This window comes from Octodon degus, unplaced genomic scaffold (genome assembly GCF_000260255.1).
Source record: "Octodon degus isolate 3935 unplaced genomic scaffold, OctDeg1.0 scaffold00118, whole genome shotgun sequence".
NCBI lineage: Eukaryota > Metazoa > Chordata > Mammalia > Rodentia > Octodontidae > Octodon > Octodon degus.
The window spans coordinates 7,362,728-7,380,277 of record NW_004524694.1 but is presented as its reverse complement, the minus strand read 5'-3'; the positions used below and the strand labels follow the sequence as shown (position 1 = coordinate 7,380,277).

General features: G+C 36.3%; 1 protein-coding gene across 1 annotated transcript in view; it reads left to right on the top strand.

Moving 5' to 3' along the window:
* The window catches only part of Csmd3 (CUB and Sushi multiple domains 3), a 1,279,636-nt gene that overhangs the window by 639,071 nt on the left and 623,015 nt on the right, over positions 1 to 17,550 (top strand). Inside the window, exons 15-16 of the mRNA XM_012516661.2 lie at positions 4,883 to 4,986; positions 14,387 to 14,499. Coding sequence (XP_012372115.2) covers positions 4,883 to 4,986; positions 14,387 to 14,499 — 217 coding nt within the window. The remainder of the gene's footprint in view (positions 1 to 4,882; positions 4,987 to 14,386; positions 14,500 to 17,550) is intronic.

The window sequence follows — 17,550 nt, the reverse complement described above, 5'->3', positions numbered from 1 at the left end:
TATTCAGAATAGATTAACCACTTATCAGTCCAAAAATTTAAAAACAGGATGAGCCAAAAGGGGATATTTTTCATTCATTTTATAACACAATAGAAAGATTTAAACTACAGATTTCTTAATGGAAAATATAGCAGAAACTCAGTGTATTACTTTATTTGTCCATGTTTTATTTATTTACTATGATTGCAACATCATAGGTGATAGCAGAAAAATTAAAAAAAATAGGGATTTTGTTCAATTAAAAGTTTAGAGTATCAACGGAGACCATGAAAAGAATAAGAATCCTATGCACAGAATGAGAGAAAATCATGAATTTCAGCAGGGATTAATATCCATGATATGTGAAGAACTCCTTCAAGTGAACAAAAGTAGCAAAAAGCCGACTCTGTCATTGAACGAGGGTAAAAGTCAGGGTTAGAGCACTTTTCAAGCATGCGTCAGGCTGCAAGCTGAACCCCAAGTACCACGCCAAAAACTACAACGTGTATAAAAAACTTCCATAAGTAATTCTCTAAAGAGGATAAACAAATCCCCCTATATGGTCAGTAAAAACATGTTCACCATCTCTGAGTCATTAGATAAATTCAAATAGAAAACATAATGAGATATCATTTTGCACCTGTTAAGATGTCTATCATTAAACAAATAAAAAGAAGAAAAAAAGTGTTGAAAAAGCATTGCACAAATTATACCCTTTTATATTACTGGTGAAAATTTAAAATATTAGATTAAGCTGGACATGGTGATGCAGAACTGAAGTCCTAGGCTGAGGCAGGAGGATCACCATGAGTCTGAGGACAGTCTGAGGTATACAGTGAGTTCAAAACTGCCCTGAAGTACATAGTTAGACCTTATCTCAAAAAACACAAACAAATAAAAATAAAAAATATTGGAATAGTTATAGGAAACATGTTTCTTTTTAATTTCTCAAAAAGTCAGGAATTGAGTTAATATAAGACCAACTAGGGCTGGGAAGATGGCTCAGTGGAATAAACACTTCCCTGCAAGCGCAAGGGCCTAAATTAAATCCCTTTTTCCAAAAGAAAAAAGACTAACTATACCCTTAGATATATATATTAAAAGAGTTAAAAAAGTCCAAGATATCACGCATATTCATGATATCTAAAATATTAGTATAATCTAAATATTCAGTAGATTAATCATTAAAGAAAATGTAGTATATGTCCTTCATGAGATGTTATTTAGCAATGGAATATGAATTAAGTTCTGGTTCATGTTCATTGTGGATGTGTTCTGAAGATTTCCTGATAAGGAAAATAAAATAGATTGAAAAGATAAACATTGTATGATTCCAATTATGTAAATAATCAAGAATAGAAAAAATTATAGACATAAAATATAAGGTAGATATTAACAGGAGCTGAAGGAAAAAGAAAGGGAAAGTTATCCTTTAATAATCAGTTTGGGTTTGATGCATTGAAAAACTTGATACTGGTGATGTTAGCATAGTTCTAAGGTATAATTAATTCAAAACTAAATAGACAAATTTGTAGACAAAAGGGAAAAAGAGATGTGTATCAAAGTAATTAGAAATGAAAAAGGCAAAATCAAAACAGACACTGCCACAATCTAGTAGCTCATTAATAACTACTTTGGAAACTGATGCTCTAATAAATTGAAAAACACAGACTAAATAGAGATAGATGGATTCCTAGACATATAGAAATTACTAGAACTGATCCAGAAAGATAGAAAATCTTCAACTGTCCAATAACAACCAATGAAAATGAGGCAACATTAAGAGTCTACCAACCAAGAAAAGCACAGAATCTCATTGACTCACAAAAGGGTTCCTCATGAATGTCAGTGAAGATCTAACAGCAATACTCCTCAAACTTTTAAAGAAATCAAAAGGGAAGAATATTGTCAAAGGCATTCCTGAGAGCTAGCAATGCCTTGATTCCAAAACCAAAGAAGGACTCAACTGAAAAAGAAACCTGCAGGCCAACTTCTTTAGGAAACATGAGGCAAAAATTCCTCAAGGAAATACTGGCAAATGAATCATCAATGCAATGAGTCATTTTTTTAAAAATCATACAATCATGCCAGTTAAATCTCCGTCATTCAAGGATGGCTCAGCATAGCACATTAGAGCACATCGCACAAGCAGAAGCAATGACAAAAATCATAGGATAATCTCAGTAGATGTAAAAAAGGTGAACAAATGCGACTTTATCAATTTAAAAAGTTTCTTTCTGTGTAACAAAGGAAACAACAAATAGTGTGAAGAAACAAACTACAGAATGGGAAACAAATCTTTGTTTGCTACTCTTCAGCAGAGGAATAATATCTAAAATATGTGAAGAACTAAAAAAGCAGACTTTCAAAAGTAAAAGGTCTCATAAAAGAAGGAGGAATTGAAGTGAATAGACACTTCTCAGAGTTATAAATGGCCAATAAATTAAAAAATATGCTTAACATCTCTGGTAATTAGGAAAGTATGAGATTTCATTTTACCTCAGAAAGCATAGCTATCATCAAGAATTCAAATAATAGTGAGACACAAAGTAGACTATCTTTATTTTTTCATTTTATTTTTTTTTACTTTTAGACACTTGATGATCTTAAGATTTAGAGATCTTATCTCTACTATCACTTAATGTTCAGATATAATAGTTCTTAATTACAAAACTGATGCCATAGTCACAGATCTTGCCTACAGTCATGGGGAGGGAGTGACACAGGCCATGTACGCAACGAGATTGGAACTGTGGGTGAATTATATGTTAATTCTCAAAAATCAGTTAATTCTCAAAAAACAAAGTTTTGAAGACAATATCCTTACAACTTTGAGTCATAGTGCAAGGGTGATACCCATAGCAAGACAAGCAAGTTCTAGCTTGATACAATCAATAGTTTCTTTACATGAAATGATCTAAATCAAGGGATGTTTAAAAGTTACAAATGTAAAGAAGCGTATTAGTTTTCTGTGTAATGCAGCATGCCTGGACAACAAATAAACAAAATACTTAAAGTGAATAGCTACAACTCTTCACCTCACTGTGTCTCACAAACATGATTCTTTTTAACGAATACTGCAGTGGAAATATATTGTTATTAATATAAAAATTTTTGCAAGCAGTAACTAGCACACAAATGCTAGAAATCCAAGAGAAATTTTGTAAAAGTGAAGTAGTCACATCTCAGAAAAGGAAACATCAGTGACAACATAATATGACAAAGAACTATGCAGGTCAATTGGCAATGAAAATGCAAAACTCAATTTTTATATCAGAGTGATAGAAATTAAAAAATAAATATATATAAATAGTAAAATAATTTTGAAAAATCATATGCTACAATGTTTCACAATGGTTTTATTATATTAAAATATATCAGACATATATTTAAAAATGTGTATATGTATTATTGCTTATATATTATTGCTTATAATCATGCTTCTTATAAAAGTCAAAAAGAGAACTGACATAAATCTATAGAAAGGCAATTAATTTAGTTTATTATTTTTTATGTATTTAGTACACAGTTTGCAGGGTCTCACTATGTAGATCGGACTCAGTGATTCTCCTGTTTTCAGCCTCCCACGTGCTAGGATTACAGTCATGTGCTGCCACACCCAGTCTCAATCACCATCTCAGAGTGCCCTGGAGGTGGGGCCAGCTCAGCACACAGGGGATCGAACCCTGGCTGCTGTGCTCTGCCTATACAGGCAATTTAGGCAGATCACAAAGTGCTCTGATGAGCTATCTGATCAGCCCAAAAGGCAATTAATTGAAAGCATTTATATTTAATTGCTGTAAAGAAGCAGTTTTAAAGTACTGTGATGATATAAACTTCATGATTTGATATTTTTTACCTACATTATATTTGAATTTGGCCAGAGCAAGTAGTTTAATTAATGTCAAAAGAGAAATATTTTAAAGATCATAAACATAGCAATTATTTTGTTAGAAAGCTCAGTAATATCAGGATATAAATTTTCTATGATTTTAAATAAATGTACAGGTATTTATTGCTACTACAATTTGATATTGCTAAGGAAAGACTTTATGATTTAATCTTTAGGAATATTAGTAGGCTAGGATGTTTATTTTCTTCAGCATATGATAAATAATACATTATTTTAAATTATTCTTTATTCCCGGCATGATAGTATGTTGGAAAGTATGTGATTTTTTCTGTACTGACTCTTGTTTTATTCATATTTTAAGCACTTAATTGAATAATTGCAATTTCACTAAATTCAGATTTTTACATAAGCACATAAATAATGTATGAGTACATGGGCATGTTTTAGTAAGATACAATGCTCCATTGTGTGTCCTGCCTAATACGTCTCTCCAAATGTGTGCTTCCAGTTTTGCCAATATATTTTAATGTATCTGGGGGATTCTCTTACTAAAGAATGACAAAATTAAACTTGATACCAATAAGCCTAGTCAGCTGGGTTCAAATTTTGCTCTTTTTTTAAGCTTTACTGTTCAGTGGAAATAGCACACAGGCTTTCCATGTGAACTTTATAAAATGTACATGCAACTGTGTGGAAAGCCGTCTCCACCTACATGTACTTTTTATAATGACTTCTGAAAGTGGATTTGCATTCATCTATCTTCAAATGAGAGTGTTATGTAGAGAAGCATGCCACTTCACTGAAAACTTAATCTGGAAGGTACAATGAAGCCAACACATGCTGCATTTAATATCTGAAAGCCACAATTGATATTTGAAATTTAGAAATACTCTGACATTATGCCCCTATGAAATTCATATATGTATTTGAATATATATAGATATATGTATTCCATGTGCATTTGGAATACTTTTGTGCAATTTGCTTTCTTTTTTTGCGTCTATTACATAATGCAATGCATTTAAGTTATTTATTTCTATTTATTTCCAGGTTATCCAGATAAATTTTGAAGAATTTGACCTTGAGATCGGCTATGACACGTTGACCATTGGTGACGGGGGCGAAGTTGGAGACCCAAGGACTGTGCTGCAAGTGTAAGCTTTTAATGACTCATTTTTTTTCTTAACCTATCAGGTATTTATTATGTTTTATTCTCATTTTTTTACATTGATTCCTCAAGCTACAGAAACAAAGGGCATGGTAGCTTAGTTATCGTCACCAACTCTCACATAATCAGTCTGTTAGTTTATTTACAGTGAAGCTTGAGGCCCCTTATTTTTTGGCCATCAACTTCTGTAGAAAAATGCACTAAGTTTTTGTGGGTTATACATAACAGACCTTTATTTTTCATGGTTTGAGGATCTGAGAAGTCTGTGAACAACCTAGCTCCAGACGTATCAAGAGAAAACTGCCTGTACCTACCCTGATGTTGCTGAAAACAGAGTCTTTTTGCACCATTAACGGGTCACAATTACTTAGCACACCTTAAAAATGTAGACTTTTGAAACTGATATAAGACTGACTAAAGCAGAATCTCTGGAATTCACGCCAAACAAGGTACATTGTACTATACTCACCAGAGGATCTTTACGCATACTAAGATGTTATAGTTACTATTAGAAAATCTTCTCTATAGCTTAAATGACTCCAAGGGTAATCATGTTATCATGTGCACATTTATTATCATAGACACTGTAGGATTTTCTCAACATGTTGATTTTCCTAAATATGAAAAGTGATTTTCTTTCTCTTATTTTTCTCTTTTTCTCTCTTTCTGTTTGTTTTGTTTGGCTTTGCTATTTTAAATTTTACAAGGCAATATCCTTTAGTATTGTTAGTTCAGACTCCAGTTAAAAGCCAACAATAACCTCCTGGTTCCCTACAATATGTTCTAGACTGCCTTTTAGTTCTTATTTTTCAGGAAAAACAATTAAGAAATAAACACAGAAAACCCTTCCTTTTCCACTTGTCTTCAAGCACCACGACGTCCACACCCACTTCATCCCTCCTCTCAGTATGACTCTCAATCCTCAGTGCAGTGGGGTGTCTTTCTTCAGATCTGTTTTGTGCCCAGGTGGAGACACCCAGGCCAGTTTTCCACCTGCTCTCAATGCTTAGATAAGTTGCTGATGTTTTGGCAAATTTAATATTTCCTTTTCCAATAATCATCAGCATTTTATCAACATCTGAGTCCTTTTTTGCTATGTTGGGATGATTGGCCAGAAATAATTTATAATTTCTTCATAATGTCTCCTTAATTTTATATCATATTGCTTAGACTTCATTATACTGAGTAAAATGTACTGGAAGTTGACAGCTGTGGAAGTAATTTTATCATAGAAATATTTTTTGGTTTGTTTTGTTCTCGTCTGTCAAGGACAGTGCTTTAGAGAACTGAAAATTGCATATAAAAATTGAATCTGTGATTACTTTTGACTGGTGAGCGGCACTAGACCTGTATATTCATGTGGCAAGAAGTACTTGAACCGTTTTCTGGCCTCTTTAGAGAGGACAAGGTATTTCCAAAGCTTCTAATTTCTATGACTTTATGTAGAGCTTCTGAGGTCATTCGCAATGGCTGTGTGGGCCTACCATCACTGAAGCATGCGCCACCTGACAGGACATAAAACTACGCTTGTTTCATGCTCTTATCTTTGTTTACATTTATTGGTACAGTTTAGGTATATGTAATGACCACACTCCTGAGAGGGAATTTGTATACATCTGTAGCAAAGTGCACTAAGCTTTATGGGTTATAAATACAGACATTTGTTTCCTATGGTTTGAGAAGTACACCATGCATCTGAATTCATCTTTTTATCCCCCATTCTCATACCCTCCTTTCAAACTCCTCTCCCCTTCCTATTCACAAAGTTGGTTTTCTTTTATTCTTTTTTTTTGTTTTGTTTTACTTTCCTTTCCCTCATTCTCTCCTTTCATCCTTAAATAGTTTATTTTTTTCCAAATAAAAATGGAAAGTAATGTTCGTTCATCTGGCACTTCATAAATGTTTCTTGGAAATTATTAAAATGTAGCAACTTGGCTACATTTTGTTATCAATCATTACACATTCGTTACATCCATCATCAGCTCTTCAGAAATGAAAGTCAGAACGTGAGCATAACTGAATATGGTGATGTGCGCCTGTGATTTTCGTACTCTGGGAGGCTGAGGCAGGAGGAACTCAGCAAGTTCTACTCCACCATAGAGAACTTAGTGACTTAGAAAGACTCTGTCTCAGAATAAAACATGAAAAATCACTGGGGAGATAGCTCACAATGTACAAGGGGACAGATTTTGTTTCTTGTACTTGGGAGGAAAGACTGCAATGTAGGTTTAAGGTTTTCAAAACATTGACTGTCGAAGGTACACTTCCGTCAGTTAACTAAAATATATTTTCCACTATACTGTCTTTCACATATCTACCACAAAACAAAACTTAGTCTCTCAGTATTGGATTAAGTAGTAAAAATTATCTTGCACAATGAATATTCCAGGTCATAGATAGTATGTTCTCCTTATCCACAACATTTTCCACTATTTTTTAAAAAGGACCTTTGATTGAATTAACTTCACCTAACTGGAAGGGCACATATGTATCTTTCCAGGATTTTAAAGTGACAAAGGAAGATGTTAAAATTATCCTACATAGTCAACCATTAGATCTGGTAAAATGTGAAAAGGTATATTTATTATATTAAGCAGAGGCCTGCAATCACTGATATATTTAAGACATAGTTATGATATGTTTGTATCATATATTTTACTGTATTTCAATGTTATAAAAGTTTTGAAGGTATCAGTGACTTTTGACATACTATTTGGTATTCTTTTGGCAAGACAGATCTTAGTAATGACAACACAGAAATCTTACTTTTGAAAATAATATGAAGTACCTATATGTCATGTCTTCATGCTGTCATATTTTTCCAATAAATGCCACATGTGTGGTAGAGAATTAAAAATTAAAGCCTCATTCTGTGACAGCTCCCTTTGAGGCCCTTCATTCAATAGCTAAATTGGCCCCTTCCTGCGAGTGAGGGGGTGCTAGGAGACAAACAGGAAGAAACACTCATTATACTCAAATAATCTGGAAACCAGTATTTACATGTTCAAAGGACTGCTTTTAGAACCAAACCTCATTAAGAATACATAAATGTAACATTTCTGTGAAATTCAACACACATAAGACACTGGTCTTTAGTATGTACTTTTAAATACTGAGAGGAAGGGCTGGCCAAATAGCACAGTGGATTAAAGCTCCTGCTTAGGCAGAACACAGTGGACGGGGTTCAATCCCCGGTGTGCTGTGCTGGGCCTGCTCCTGGAGCATGCTGAGAGGGTGTTTGAGACTGAGTGTGGTGGCACATGCCTGTGATCCCATGTCTTTGGGAGGCTGAACATATATATAACTGTTAACTACCTAAAAACATGCACTTTTCCTTAATAAAAAGAATTTCTTTGTAAACATAAAGTAATTGTTTGCATTTGTTATCTTCAGACTTACTCAAAGAATTTGGGGTTTGTTTTCCCTTGAGCTTAATTGCTCCCCAAATCCATTCAATTTAGCATTGGTGGTTCTGTGTCAAGCTTGGACCGTGCTCTGGCCTGCATTTGCATTAACACATGGCAGGGGGTGAACAGTCCTCTCTCTGCGCTATCACTTAGCAGAGGGAACCAGAACCACATGATAAAAGTGTGAGAGGAGCAGACCTGGGCCTAATCTGGAGAGGAGAGTGAGGCTGAGCTTAGCTAGCCAGCACAGACTGGAAGATAACCACTAAGATAGAGGGAAGTGCTCTTCTGTTTCAGGGAACAAAGAAAAAAAGTGTGTCTCATAAAGACGAGCTTTTCCTTCTGCTGATGTTAGAGGAATGAAAGAAGGTCGCACGACATTTTCCCTCTTCTCACATTGTTGTTATCACATTGCCCTTAGTGTGTGCATCACTTACGCCTCACTGCATGTGACATTGTTCCCCCTCTGAGGAGTTCTATTTATTTCAAAAGGTCTGCATTCCGTGCTGCCTTCCTCTGTCTACCACCAGAGCACATGTTTCTCTGAAGTTTACTCAATTTCACCAACAGAAACACAGTTACGCCCCCTGAACACGCTGCAGATCTTCCTTGTCCTTGAGCAACTGCGGCGTGGACAGCGCTTTCCCGGCCCGCAGCCGAAAGCTGTTCAAACGGAAGCTGGCTGGCTTCACATGTTTCACAGACTTTGAATTAGATCAAAAGTTCTTCTGAACTCTTAAGACTTTATGATAACTTGAGGAATTTGTGTCCAACAAATAAACTGATGGAAATGTGAGTGGACCTGAACGCATTTCTTAATAAGTGAAGCTTTTTCAACTATAGGCAGACCCATGGCCTCTGCACAGCCCCAAGCAAGAAGTCAAATAAAACCTGCCATTGTTAAATGTAAAAACTACTAATGTGATGTGTCGAGATAAAAGAACAGTTAAATGGTCTGTGTTTCACTCTCCGACCTCCACAAACCTTTGTCCTAATAACCTTCTCAGCTGGGACACAGTGACTCAGGCCAGGCAGGCCTGTAGCCTGCAGCCGGCCACCCTGCGACCTCAGCTCTGGCCTCCATGCGCTGGTGTGGAGGTTCAGCCTGCAGGTTCACTGCACGTGTGGCCTCCCACAGCCGCGCAACAGGCGTAGGACATACACATGGCCTGTGTGTCCCAACTCTGCCACTCTGCAGCTGAAAAAGGGGTCCCTGCCTGTCTAGGAAACAGAGAATTCCAGAATCCTTGGTCCACGTGTTCTAGAGCACTGCTTCCTGGACAAACCGTAATATCAATGTGTGTTTTGTTGCGGTCTCTTTTGTACTGGAAGAAAAATAAACTCCTAGGAAAATGTCATAAAATATAAAGATGATATCAAGAGTTTTTGAGACGGCCAAATAGCTCAGCAGATTAAAGCACCTGCAAGCAGCTGGGGGTTTGATCCCCGGGCCTGCCATGCCAGGCGCGCCTCCAGGACCCCTGAGATAGCAATTGAGACTGGGCGTGCGCGCCTGTAATCCCAGCTCTTGGGAGACTTTAAACAGGCAGATCACTACGAGTCTGATCTAGTAGTGAGACCCTGACACCCTGTAGACCCTTCCCTAAAATACAAAAAAAAAAAAAAAGAATATTTTCTATTACCAATTTCACCACGTTATCAATGTATGTACTCTCCTGTGGGTTAGGTTTACAGGGCTTGCCTTTTTTTTTTCTGGAACTAGGGATTGTACTCAGACCCTTGCACTTGCCAGGCAGGTGTTTATTCTACCAAGCCATGTGCCCGGCCCCAGGGCTTGGCTTTGGGTTCTGTGCTTCCCACACTGTGGTCCGCACATCATGCGAGGTTCTGGAAGTGGTGCTGTGTGATTCCAGAAGCAAATTCTGGGCCTCGAAGACAAGTACTGGCAGCAACTCTCTAGTCTAAGGTCAACAAGGGGCCCTCTCTGGACAGGGCAAGAGTCAGTAAGGAGGCCCATCTTGCTCCGGCCTGCGACCTTGCCCTATTCTCTTTAGGCCAAAGGATTCAATTGGAAGCATAGTGGTTGTTCCATTTTTTTTCATTTTCTTTTAATATGTAGATTATAAACAGTAAAGTATTTATTCAGGCCCACGATCTAGTAGCCTATAATGTTATTAGATGTCTCCTTATTGGCTTATCAAATAAAAATTCCTGAAATAATGGAAATTTAAATTCATAATCTACGCATTTCTTCTTGCTTGTGTTATGTGTTTGTTGTATGTGTGGCTAGTTTATGTTCCTTTTTCCTGTCCCCTTCCCTCCCCTGCACTGCCCTCCTCTCCTAGGCTTTCCCCCCTTCTCCATCCCTGCACCATAAGCTCTCTGTTCATTTTGATTCTAATAAAGCTAGTGAGAAGGGTGTTATTTCAAAATTATGTATGACAAAAAATTTCCTAGTGATACCTTGGTGACACAAGCCTGAGCATCAGTACAGATCAGAGCATGAAACTATTTCCCAACAAGCCAGTTAATGGATTCGCAGTCTTGCTGTCACCTTGCCAAGGCTGTCGACAGAACTTGCACTGCATACACTTGCTTTGCCCGTACTATTTTCACACATGCCCATGCAGTTCCCTCAAGCAGGAAATGGGTGCAATTTGCTTGAACGCTGGAGCAGCATATGCATGTTCTAGCTGCCATGTCCAGCATTCATTTCATCTGCGTGGAAATGGGGGCAGTTTGTTATTTTTTCTTTGTTCAGTTTTCATGTTAGTAGTCTGTGTTTGCGGTACCATGTGCTTCTTTTCCTTGGGTGCCGCTGGCGCATGTGCAGAGCCAGCTCTAGACTTTCCTCACCCTCTTCTCCTTGCCTCTCCGCTTCCCCTCATGTCTTGAGCTCTTTCCCAGGTCTCTTTCTTGTTGTAGCTCCCGACCTCCTACCATATCTTTTACATTGCTATTTATTTGTATGTTGGGTTTTTCATCTAGAACAAAACATGTGATGTTTAAACTTATGTTTGGTTTACTTCCCTTAATGTAAAGTCTCAGAGGGCTTCCATTTTCCCACAAATCACTCAAGCTTATCTTTCTTTATGGCATAGTAGTACCCCATTATGTATAAATTCCACATTTCTTTACACAGTCATCTGTGGATGAATCCATGAGCCTCTTCCAAGATTTAGTTATTCTGCACTGGGGTGCTGTTAATATGGGTATACATGTTCTCTTTTATGTAACGGTAGACATAGGGAGAAACACATCCTATTAGGCATGTGATCATCCTTCATTTTCTTCTTTTTCCTGCATGTTTTATCATTAGATCCATGCTCAAAGATTAATAAAGGGAAAACATACAAAACACAAAAGGCTTCTATTTTTTTTCTTCTTATTTTGTATTTTAGGGAAGGGTTTCCATTTTTATACTATCCATTTCTTATATTATCCATTTCTTATACTATCCATTTCTTATACTATCACGATAATATATGTGATATTTGCCTTGAACAAAATCTCTTCCCACCAGTGAATTATATCCCCCATTTTTGTTTCTTGCTACCCTCACTACCAAAACTGCTATGAGCTAACAAAAGAATAAGATACACAAGAGTAGATGATAAGGTGATAATTTTAGGGATTTAAGGCTACAGTTACTGTTTCAGATTTTCTAAAATATTTAACCTGAGCCTTGAGTTAAAACTACTAGGTTCTGAATTCTAATGGGAAGGGGCAAAATATTTTTCCCCAATGCACATAGCCTAAGAAGTGTCAAGAAATAGGAAATCTTTACAAACCCCAACATGACATGAGCCCTAGAGCTCTGTGGGTAGACCTGAGGATTTTCACATTCACTGATTCCATGTCAAGGAAAACAATAAAACTGAAAGCATCAGGTATCATGTGGACAAGACTTCTCACAGTGTCACCCTAATGACCTGCCCCTGCACAAGGTCAATATGTACTCCTGGATCTCAGGATTACTTTATGCTGTAACATGAAAAGTGTTTCTCTTAGAGTTTGATTACTGCCAAGCTACTAAATATAGGCATGGTTGTTCTCTGTGAGTATTTCAACATGACTATTACTATGTTTGTCTATTTTGAAAACACTGCTGCTTGCCCTGAGAGAAAGCCATTGACTTGAGGTTTGCCTTACACAGGTTGTAGTTTTATGTGCACTAAGTTAAGAAACAAAATTGAAAACATTTTAGTTGTTTTTTTTTTTTCCAATGTTAAAACTTGTGTTGTGATATCCATTTTAAAATGGTTATGAAAGAGAAAACCAGGGCCTTATTCAATAAGCATTTAAGCTTAAATTTCTTCACATCAATACAAAGATCATAAACAAGGCTTTCAAAAGTGTTGAATACAAGGTTGTATATTTTGAAATTACGGCCACCAATTACAGCTTTCCAAAAGCAAATCTCTATTACAAATAATGTAGTTGTAAAGGTCACAAGGATCCTATTATACATCCTGAGGGCTCTTACACACATCACGTGCTTGACTTAGTCAATAAATGAAGTATTCTGAAGCCCAGGCCCATGAATAAAGGTACAGTCATAATTATTTATACTTAGCTAAGTGTGTTCACCTTTATATAGAATTATCATTCTCTAGTACTTTAAATACTTTGAATTCAAAACCAGTCACACAGGGATCCATTTTTTCAAGCGGTACCTAACAGTGATGTTCAGGTTTGTTGTTGTTAAACTATTTTTTTCCAACAATTATCATCTTTATTGAATCTTACAAATTTAGTGAATGTCACATAATGAACTTGCACATCAGTTTTGATAGAATGTTATTAGAAGAGGAAATATTACACATACTTCCATAAAAACCTAAAGTTACACATTGGTATAAAAATCAGAAAATGAACCTTAAATATATTTAAAAGTTTGTATTTTATTTCAGGCTGCTAAAACCATTCCGAGGTAAATGGAATATAACATGATACAATACACAGCAATGATTAAATTTTCCCAGGAAACGTCCTCCTGTACTCACTTGATATAGGCTGCTAGCCGCGTGTTTGGTTGGGCTAGCTGGTAGAAAGCTTTAATCTGGGGCGCTCATGTCCATTTCTGAATGAGCTTTCTTTAGTTTGCATCCCGCCCCTGAGCTTTCCTCCTTGCTACTCCTGCTCCTCACAATGTGCCAGCATCTATCCAGTGGCATTTTTAAGGCCACTGCCTCAAACTCACCAAAGTTCTAGTCCTACATTCAAAATGACAAAGTTTGATAGAAAGAAGTTGCAAAAGACAGCATACGGGGCTGAGTATAGCTCAAGGGTGCAGCACCTGCCTGGAAGGGCAAGGTTCTGAGTGCGATCACTGGTACCAAAAAAAATGATAGTGCATAATATATGATATATGTCCAAAATGCACTAAATTTTTTAAATAGAATTATTGCCTTAAAAGACTCCTTGCCATTACTGCTGTTGTTATTATTATTATTATTATTATTATTTTGGCAGAACCAGGGATTGAACTCAGGCCCTTGCGCTTGCCAGGGAAGTGCTTATTCCACTGAGCCATCTCCCCGCCTCCCTCGTTGCCATTATTAATCCTCTTCAAAATACTTGTTCTTGCTTTGCACATATTTACCCTTCTTACACAGTATTTGAATATCTTTCATAATATTTCAAACAATGTTCTGCTAAATTTTAAAAGATACATTGAGAAAAATCTTGGTGTTAAAAATACTTGAAGATTCTTATAGATTATCTTTTTCTCCTTAATTCAAAGGAAGTGTAGGACTCTCTGATGGTGTAAAACAGTAATTTTGCCTCAGGGATATGAAAGAGCGAACCTAGTTAAACATATCAAATGATATTTTTAAAATGATAGACCTTGATCACTGAATTATGCAATTTGCCTCTTGCATCGACACAGACGTGTGAGGGTTTCTAAGTGATTTTTTCCTAGCGAAGAGAGCACCGAGAGCCACATCCGCCTCGCGGTTCGCGTGCGGAGGGCGCGCTGATCACTGTCTCTTCTTCTGTGTCGTCTCCTTGCAGGCTGACTGGCAGCTTCGTACCGGACCTGATCGTGAGCATGAGTGGCCAGATGTGGCTGCACCTCCAGACGGACGAAAGCGTCGGCTCTGTTGGCTTCAAGGTTAACTACAAAGGTAACGACAGCCGGCTACTGCGAGGACTGGTACCTTAATACCACCAGAGAATACTCTTAAATGCGAGTTTAATTGCATCTACAAAGTCAAAACCGTTTTCTCAAGCACAAGTGAGACTATAACAAAAGCCATTTCCTTTTTTACTAAAGAAGATGATTCCACTTATTTTGACATAAAATGAGTTTTCCTTCCCCTTAAAATGTGTCTCCTTTGAGTCCCTGCTCTCTTTCCTGGCTCTTCAGCTGTCCTTGGGCCTCACTGGCTCTCCACAGTTAGTCTTTCGCGGGATGTGTCTTGCGACGTCATGTCCCTAAGCAGTGTGTCTGGGCAAAGTCGGCAAAGTGCTAAATGCTTAAGTATAACCGGAATGGAATTAAGTCACCAAATACTCCGCAGCACTAATTTTTATCTAATGAATCAGCGATGCTACCAGAAAAAACGCTCACTTTCCAGTTGAGTTTACCACTCCTTTGCAAATCACAGGCCAGAAAAATGATAAAATTCCCACTACTTATCCCAGTGTTGGTCGAAGTGCAGATTAATGATTAATTAAGTATGAAAAGTGAAGTATTTTATTTCAGTTCTAGTTTTATTCTAGCTGAATTTTATGAGATAGATTGTGAAATGGAGCGTATCTGGGCTACACGTTGAACCTTGATTAAAGTTGATATATACACACAATGTACCTATTAGAAATGCAAATGTGCAACCTCATAACAGTTAATAAATTCAATTAAAACTTTTGCTTTAAGAAAAGAAAATGCAAAACAGGTCATCAGAATGTGATGTGGCTTGAATTTATTACCATTGTGGCAAAATTCTTTATTCTCTATCTTATCAATTAAACAATGCCTGTGAAAACCTCTCCCTTGCATAATAATAATTTTTAATCTGAGTTTCCCTTTTCAACCACTGCCTTTGTGTCTGGACACATTGAAATGAATGCGTGATGTTGTCAGGGAGACCGAGTGCATTTGCTCTGTAGTTTTTTCACTTGTGACTAAATTTGGTACTATATTAATCTGAATAGTTCAGAGAATCTGATTAAAAAAAAAAAAAAAGATTAGATCAATTGTAGTTGTAAACATATTCTTCCTGCATTTATATGCACATCTACTCCTAGTAAATAAAACAAGGCTACAATACTGGAGGAAAGGTGAGTTTATGTTCTAACTACTGGATAAGTTTATTTTTCCTTTTATTTTCCCCAGCACAAGGACTAAGTGTATATGACATCATTGTGCTCTCTGTTCTTTTCTCTTTTTTCCACGTTGTATACATTGCCTGTCAGAAGACCTGTAGTCATTTAAATCTTGGTAATTATATTAATTGTTGGTGATGCTACTTCAGCAAATATACAGTTATTAAAATTCATGACCTGGATGTAGCCTCAGAGGAGTTGTGTTGATATTTACAGTTTTTTGTTCTGCTGTAGCTCAAGAACTGGAAGTACATTGAAAAATAGAACAAGTTGCCATAATTTTATTGTATTTCTGCTTAGTTTTCAGCAATAGTAATTTAAAAATTCCAAGAATCTGCCGTATGCTACATATTAAGGGAATTGTTGGATATCAAAAGAACACGCCTAATTTCTATTTCTCTCTCAGGATCATAAAATAGCAATACAGAATAAATTGTGCTCAAATATTCATATCTAAGTATCACAGAGATGAGATATTTGAAACAAACCTATAAGACTATAAGTGAATAATCCCATTTTTGCTCTTTCCCTTGTGTATTGTTTCTTCCAGTTTAAATTAGATGATACCAGCAGTGAGCATGCAGTATCAGAAAGGTAGTAACACTACACTCTCCATTAAAAGGCTTAATTTTTATTGCCTGAGGGCAAAGTCCAGCACCTCTGCAGATTTCATATCTTTTTTTTTTTTTTTTTTTTTTTTTCTGGTACTGGGGATTGAACTCAGGACCCAGCACTTGCTTGCCAGGCAAGTTCTTCTTCTACTGAGCTATCTCCCCGGGCCTTCATATCCATCTTTTTCCACTCTTATTTTAGTTTTTTCTAAGCTACAATTAATTATCTATAATTCTTTGAACCCAGCAAGATTTTTACCCATTTCTTCTGCTTGCAAGTTTAAATAACTTGTACCTGGATCACTATTCCAATTGTAGTTCATCTTCAAATAACAATTCAAATGTTCCTTCTCTAATAGCTTCCTGAGGTTTTCACCCTTTTTAGAGCACCCTCCCTATTTTATAAACTCTGTATTACATATACTATGTATATCTTGTCATTATATGTCTGTTAGCAGCAGCACCCTGTACTATGTCATTATAATTATTTATTCAGCTAAGCAGAATGAATGACTTATTCTATGTAAATAAGATAATATAAAATATATTCTTATATTTTTTACCATATATTTTACTCTGAGGGTCATATTTTTGCATTCCATGATTTAAAACATAAGCTTAGGTGGAAGAGGGTTAATTTCGAAAAGTTTCAAATTTTGAAGTACAAATAGCTTCAGCAACTTCACCTACTAAAAATAGTTCCTGTAATTGCCATGCTTTCTGTTGAGTAGCGCGTTGGTTCTAAATGGAACACCTGCTATAAACCTTTCCAGATCTGATCTAAAGGTATCCTTTCTCTGTCATCTGTGTGCTTCCCAGAAGGAAGCAGTGAATGTGCCTTTCCTTTACATTAAATACCTATTTTATTGTGTAGTTTGTTTCTTAAACTTTTAAAAAATGTAAATGGAACAACTAAATTATATGACATAGACTTTGTCTCTCACAATGCGTTTCTGATTGTTTTCTAATTATCCAAGAACTTTTGAAACTTGCCTGTAAAGAAAATAAGATATCAAGTGCTGTAAATGAGGTATTTTACAAAATTAAACTATGAAAAAATTGTTAAATGTGGATAAATGGGGGAAAGAGTGATACTTTCAGTTGGGAAGACTGTTTTGCATTCCCTTTAAGTATATGAAAACCTTTAATTTATTTATAAAAATATAAATTGAAAATTATTATTTGAGGATTATACTACTGACTAAGAGGCAAAAATATTTTTTTCTGAGAATGTAAAAT